At 44.2% G+C, this 7,810-nt stretch overlaps 1 protein-coding gene across 1 annotated transcript in view; it reads right to left on the reverse strand.

Moving 5' to 3' along the window:
• The window catches only part of T265_00662 (hypothetical protein), a gene marked incomplete at both ends in the record, with an annotated part of 14,128 nt that extends 7,752 nt beyond the window's left edge, over window positions 1-6,376 (reverse strand). Inside the window, 2 exons of the mRNA XM_009164490.1 lie at window positions 1,662-2,196; window positions 6,112-6,376. Of these exons, the coding sequence (XP_009162754.1) occupies window positions 1,662-2,080 (419 nt within the window). The remainder of the gene's footprint in view (window positions 1-1,661; window positions 2,197-6,111) is intronic.
• Between the last annotated feature and the right edge of the window lie 1,434 nt (window positions 6,377-7,810).

Below are 7,810 nucleotides of genomic sequence, written 5' to 3' on the forward strand. Positions count from 1 at the left end.
ACACGTTCCCGCCGTCCGGACTTTCACCAAGGAACTCTCACAGACGATAAGTTCCTCATTTGACTTGCTCCCATTTTGCATTGTATTTATTTTTATACGTGTGACATCTCACCATTGTCAACTATACTAAAAACTTTTATTAGTGCATATACCTTCTGAATTGTATTATGGTCATCAACAGTGCACTGATAAGTCCAACACCCCACAGTTAACGTGGAATAGTTACAGTCAGTATACACAGTGAAAGTACGGGGTGCTAAAGTACCTCTGTATAATGCACCGAACTGAAGCTACGTCATGTTACCAGCACCACTGGAAGCCGTACCACGCCAACTAACACTTCAGCTATGCCACAAGTGACCACATACAGCAGAATCAATTAGCGAGAGTTGGGCAGCCCGAACAGAATCAACGACTCCACATTAGTTACAACCCTCTTCGCACCCTTGGCCATTTGAGGCTATCTCCGTAATTTATTCTGCCTCACCATGTTTAACATGTGAACCGGATTTAGTTGCCTCTTGTAACGTATATGAACGACTGTCTCAGTGGAGCCGCTAAAACCACTGTACAAGTACGAGGCTCTTACAGATGATGATGATGATGATGATGACTGTCTGGGTCGATGCTCTACTTCAAGAGGCCAGTAACGTTATATAATTGAGGTTCTGGATGGACGCAGTTTCCAAGCAAGTCTAAAGTACTCTACTGACTAAGCATATATCGATTGGTTACAATCATGTCTAAAAAGCTCTTTCTTAAAATTCATGTCGGAGGTTGGTTGTAAGGCTACAATGTCTTGGGACTAGGACCTGGATCACTTGCTGGCTTTCAAAGCGATAAGGCGACGCCTGTTCCATTTTCAGGGATTACTGGCAACATTCCAGATGCTCATACATAAGAAGAGCAGCTAACGGTAACAGATCCTGTTTTCAGTGACGTAAGGCACGCATAGTAATGAGGAACGGTGTGTGGTGTCGTCCGACTAATGGCCACAGCTCAGTCCGTTTTCACACATAGTTTCCTTGTGTTTCAGAGAAGGAGAATGAAACGTATAAGCTGGAATATACTTATGTCAGAATTTTACCAGCTAACTTGGAAAAAAGTCAGAGGAGACAAGCATCAGTCAGAGCCCAACTGCTGTTGATTTGTCGTTTCTAAGGGGTCCGTCGGTTTTCACGAGAAAGCATGGAACGGATAGCTACAAGACTGATAAAGTACATTAACCTTTGGGGGTGAACTTGTCAGAATGAGATTATGTCAATGGAACGGTATTTAATGTCGGCGATTTAATGGTTTATTCTGTGCGGAGAGAGGGCCTTACACCATACTCAGTTGAAATCCAGGTGTGCCCGTCAAAGCACCCTTAGCCAACGTAGTTGCGGCTGTTAACAGTAAAATGCGTAGAGGTGACTTCAAGTGAATCTACCACATCTGTCTCCCTTAAGAGGGATAACTAGGCCTTGTACTACGCAACACTTACTGAAAAGCAGGCATTAAATCACACAAAATAGCAGCCACTTCCTTTCGTTTGTGACTGTGAAATAGAGCAATATACCTTTAGGACAGAAAACGTTACAAGAAGGAAGTTTTCCAAAAACGCAAGTTGAGGCGCTGGTAATTCACGTTGAAAAAATACAGAAGGATCGTATAAAACTCACCGATTGAAAATGCCCAAATGGCTCAGCACCGCTGCCAGGGTCGAGTCGTGCGCGAAATAGGCGATCAACCGTTGACCGGAACCAACTACTTCCAGTCCAGACGTGGGAGCAACTAATGGCAGAGGCTTCGCAAGTTTCTTCTGCTCAGCTGACGAACTACGCGACAACTCAAGGTTAGCCCGCGTGCGAAATAGACGGAGCATATGTGCTACCAGAGGACCTCCACGAAGTCGAGTAAGAGCTGGGGTGGAGAACCGAATGTAGTGTTTGAAATCAAGCATCCTGGCGCATTGTTGTGCTATCTCACTGGTCAACCAATGAGGCCATGGTAACTGATGCAAAACCCAGACGCCCACAGGGTCGCAAATCTTCCATCCGACGCGAAGCCGACCAACGGGTGTGGGGTTCTCAGGGAACATGACAGCTATTTGTGCAAGAGAAAATGAATTAAAGTTAACAAAACATTTGGCGTTAAGATACAGTGCGTCTGAGAGCTGGGGCCATGGTGCCCGGCTGGACAGATATAACTTACATCCTAGACGAACAACCGAAATTCGTAAAAAAAATCAACCTATGCTTTCTTCATAATTGCACTCAACATTGGATCACAGGCTGTGCAGGGGTTATACGAAACCCATAGAATATCGATGAGTACTCTGTAGAGCGTAAACCTCGCGTTAAAAAAAGAGACGCAATAGTTTGTCGCTAGAAATCAGCTCCCATGGACAGTGATACTGTGAGGACTAACAAGCAAAGCTGAAATGGGAGTTCGCTTGTCCACCTTGGTATAACAACAAACTCTGGAAAAATTCCATCCCTTTCGATGGTGTTTCTTTGGAAGCCGAATGACCAAACGTTATTTTAGGAAATAACTTCAGCCAGTCTAAATAGCTGAAGACATTTCGAAACCTCTGGCATATTCTGGACACAAAAGTCATGGAATTTACGACAAGGACTGATAGTTTTAATGATGGAATGTGCTATATCTGCTGATTCGCCAATCTGAGGTATCTGCTGCCGACCCGCTCCAGTGCCTAGTGCCGGAGAAAAAAGGCTCACAGAAGGGAACACAACAGCTATATTCCGAACAAGCGAGTGTGAGAGCGTGCGTGCGTGCGAGTGCGAAAAGTACAACGGTCTCAAGCTATTTATTGGAAGGACACTACCTGAACTTGGTCCAATGCTGACGCACACGGTCTGGCTTTGGTACGAGGCTGTGACGTGCTGCATATTGCGGGGGCGTTGTCTGACCTTGATCAACGCTGACCCGCGCTGTCTGGGTTCGATACAAGGCTGTGACACGCTGCATGTTGAGGGGGTGTTGTCTGTCTGGTCAACATCTAGCGGAACTGAGAGTGTCGGTGGATTTCGGGCATTCAGTGGTTGCTTTCAGGAAGCTGACCTTCCTGATAGAATGTCTGTTTGAAGACTAGTCTCGGCACCGACTCAGCGGCGCCAAACTCATGAAGTCAAAATGTCCGGAAACCCTCAAGTCATAGTGGGTGATATTTTCATCAGAATCGGATACATGTAATGCCTTCCCCATGTGCTACATCACGTGAATGATGAACTGAGATCCTGTAACCACATATGCAATTAACTCGGGTTGCAGTCCTAGTCTTCACGTGGTGTTCATCAATACCTATTCCGTCCCACGTCGGGAACAGGACCAAAGTGCATCGGTAGTTCATTTATTGAAGCCGAGTTACAATAAATACTATCAATGGGAAGAACAAACCGTCAGCTTAGTTTTACATAATATTGTTTGAAATGGAATATCAAACCAAGGAAACCAACGATAGGGTGCCGACGGAAAGCAGTCATCGAAAAGTGGATTTTGTCATCTTGCATTTGAATCTACTTCAACTGATTTTGTCCAACTAATCGATTTTTACCCAGCATTTGGGTAGAATTGGCAATAGCGAAAAACAAGCAAAATCCCAGTGATATTTCAAACAGCTTGTCGCCAATTGGGACATGCATCTCCGTGAAACGCCTCGAATTTCAGAATATAACCGGTATTCAGAGGACTGTCGTAATGTTCTGAAGTTGCTCGGTACAAAGCATTTGACTTTATGTAAGAGAGGTGTTGCAGGAGATGAATATAAGGACACGCCCCTGCTCTAACAAAAACCAAGTTGATTCAGTATAGCCAACAGGATTAATCGACCAGGAACAGTGATGAAATTTTTAAAACTATTTTCAATCACTTGTAGACACGACCGCATTCAAGTCATGGGTCATAATTCGGATGAAAAGCTTTGTGTCCCGGAGATTTGGGGATCCGAACTCTTAAAGTACACGCTGACTGCCCTTCATAGAGGATAGTGCAAGTGAGCAAAACCGCTGTGTATGGAAAACTTTCGGAGGAGAAGCTAGTCCTCTTGAAAAATGAACAGGCCTGGAACGTCAGTGTAGTCCGTGACGTTTCCCATAGCCTTAGCTCACTATTGGATTTTATCACCTATGGTTGGACTGGAGTGATTTGTCCAGAAAAATGGATGCAAATAATTGAACCTACTGGCTTCATTAGCTGCATGTCGAAACGTTCTTCATTTTCAAGGTCAAGGCCATAACCAAACAGCTAATAACATCCCACGGTATTCTTCCAATAGCGTTCATTAGTAAAGCGCGTAGTCTGTTCAGTAAGTTTATTACGTAATGCGTGAATGTCCAATTAATAGGAGGAAAGTTGGTGTGCGAGCCTGTTGGGCTTGTATCTGGTGAGTGGATTCAGCTTCACTTCCGTAGATCGAATCATGTGCCTCTAACCATCATCATCATCATCATCGGCTGTATGAACCGCGTACTTGCCTTACATTGCTTCTAGTTACCATCATCATCATTGACAGCCTGACATCAGTGTTCAACACCGATACCTTACTGCCGTATAACCATTAGAGGCGATAACTGATAAACAGGGCTGTCATTGGACTTTTTATTGGGGAGATTAGGAGGGAAGCTATGCACTGAAGACAAAAGCTTGGATGCAAGAGCGTCAATGAGGGCGCGACTGGGCCATCTTGACAATGTTTCTAACCGTTGATGTCTCGGAGTCCCCATCCAGGGAGACGGTGATGACCAACCCAGCGGAGTTTGCTGGTAATGGCTTTCGTACTTCACTGCCAAGTCATTGTTCGACCTCTCCTGACGCGTTTGAGCCAAGTTAGCACCTTTTTTAAGTTCCAAAGATGATTGAAAGTCTCTCTGAGCCCTACCCGGCTATTGGGAAAACAACAACATATCGAAGGAATACATTCAACTCCTGTAGCTTTCTCCAGAAGATACAATGAACACGTTAATTGGTACAAGTCTGCCTTTTATAAGAAATACGTACTCGGCACTTTAGTCGAAATCAACCAGGGTAGTGACCTACCAGTTGCCGGTCAAATGAGTTGAAACTACTTGCATACCAGCCCTACGTACGTCTGGCGACCTTTCCCCGTTGCGGCGTACTCTTTAAATTATTTCGAAGAGGTTCTCAGGGCATCGATTTACGGGGATTCCTTTGGGTGTGAAGTGCACTAGCGTCAGTTTGAACAATCAACTGAACTAGTCATGCAATGTACCAAGCAGAGACAGAAACGGAACCACAACACTCTATCTGAGGGGCCCAACGCCACGGCGTTAACAAGTTCATGCAAGAGGAAAAGTAGGTGTCACCCTGCGAGGAGACTTAATCAGTATGCTCGATCAGGGTTCGGTGTTCATCTAACTGAGGGGTATTGTAGGGGAAACAATCAGGTATTGTGCTCTACAATTGATTTTAACAACTATTTCGAAACACGTACATTACTAGAACGAACGTTACTTGAACCAAGGCGTATCGACCGCTGCGTCTAGCCAATGGTGAAAAAGTCTGTTGTTACAGCATGATTGGCGCAAGACTTGTAGACCGGAAATCAACCAACCAGAACTGAGGCTGAACAGTCGCAGTGTTCATGCGGCCTAAATGTGACATTCATAGTCGCCTATCCAATGAATCCTTGGCCAATTTGGTTCAAACATCCAGAAGTACCCATGATCTACGACCTATACGCTCATTTGCACACCAATTCGGCTTGGACGGGAGACTCGCCTGGAACCTACCTGAATCTCTGTTTTATGATGTTTTTTAAGCAACCGAATATGCTGCACCAGGCCGCCTCATGTTTCAGTTGGTACGATATTCGACACATCACAATATCTTGAATAGACGTAATACACTACTCATAAGGTTACTGGAAACTTCGACAGCTCACGACGGGTCGCGGCCTGGGGGGTGGGATAAAGTCAATACCAAAAAACAAATTCCAAGATTATCCAGAGTTAAGAAAAAGCTGAAATAGATATCTTTGTTGTGCACATCTCCCCATCTGTATAGGATCTTGGGGAGCTATTGTGGTTGGTCGAATATGAAAAACAAACGATCTGTTAACATGCACCATTGTCTGAAAAGGTAATAACTTACAGAAACGTTGTTGAAAGTGGTTCAAAGTCTCCGAAAACTGCTCTGCCAAAAGAGTGACCTCAGGTGATTCCATAAAGTTTTGATACGAAGTGATAAACTGCGTGCAATTGCTGGACATTTTTAACAAATGATCGATGTCCAAGGGAATAGAGTAGACTGGAGGATAACCAACAGTGGTCGACTCTTGATCGTATAGCCCCCGAATAAAACTGTAGGCTGACATTAGAGTTCGATTGGTTGCGGAACTGCGGAAGAAAGATTCGTCCTATAATGTAAGATACAGCATCAAACTGTTCAGCACAAACGAACTTGCCGGAAGATAAGTGGTTGAAAGTAGATCCGGATAAGACTGTCGAATAAACTTCCCGAGGAACCTGAGCTGTTCTGAGCCATATTGGGTCAATTCTCCATAACCCTGAGTCCACAGGTTTTTATGAGGATCATTGGGAAGCTTATGTACAGGAGTTCGATCGCCATGTCGAACGAGAATAAAGACCAGGATCGGCTTTGGGTCGGCTGTTTCCAAAGTCTTGTCAGAACGCAAGGGCGCAACAAGCAAGGTGAGTATGAGGTACGAAAGACAAGACGACATGATATATTCTGTTGGTTACTCCAGAGCATCAGATAGGGACGTTTTCAGCCTGCAATGTAAAATGACCATAGTTACTAAAAGTGGATGTTCGCACACAGGACTGAACAGAACATGACAAGCTGAAGTCCTTCGAGATGATAACAGATGAGTGAAGCAAGTTTATTGAATAGAGGTTAGTTTCTCTTATCTTCGACACCATCTTCACCCGCTTTGATATCCAAGAAGCACATTGAGTGTCCTAGTCTACAACCTTATAAAAGTTACAACAGTCCCCTCCAAGGAAACACACTGTCGGGACCGGTCAAAATCGTACATCATTCTGGCAGGAATCAGGCTGAACTACAAAGCAAGTATTGCAGCCTGTTGATAGTGCACCGTTATGCTAGATGTTCAAACGGAGTATAACTATGAAAAAAGCTTGTGATTTATCAATTTCAGATAGTTTTGTTTTCCAACAACTACCACAGGGTGACAAATAGTCCCCAAAGGTACAAAATGGACTGAAACGCTCTACCAGATGCGTTAGCACAGGTGAAAACAGATCGAGTGGTAGCAAACCTATGGAGTCTCTACTCATGTTCAGTACGTTTCTCAACGTTTCTATGTTGTCTTCATTCCCAACGATCTCTGGGGAACGGAACTTTCTGCTTTCGTATGCTGCAGAGGTACTAGTTCAAACAATCAAGAATGAAGCCCAACTATGGATCCACGACCCTCCAAAGTGACTCCAATTTATAAGCAGAATGAACTCGTCACTGGCCGAAAAGTAGTAGTTGCACCACAATTTGTCGTGGGGCTTGTCTATGAAGCAACAGAGTATATTGATGAAATACTAATCGTGATTTGTATAATACCATAACAATGTCACATGTAAAATTAATAAGACCCTTCCAGGTATTCCAGTATAGGAATAGTATGCTATCGATGTCGAATACAAACGTCTAATCCCACAATCGACATAAGGTGAACGATGTTCGGTGCAGTTCAAACTAAACACGACTCATTTATGACGGACGATCCAGAATTACTATATCTATTCTGGACTTACGTAAAAGTGATCCATCAATCAGACCAACCATCTTTTGTCCGCCTGACCTCGCGCAGAAA

Source organism: Opisthorchis viverrini (genome assembly GCF_000715545.1).
Source record: "Opisthorchis viverrini unplaced genomic scaffold opera_v5_6, whole genome shotgun sequence".
NCBI lineage: Eukaryota > Metazoa > Platyhelminthes > Trematoda > Opisthorchiida > Opisthorchiidae > Opisthorchis > Opisthorchis viverrini.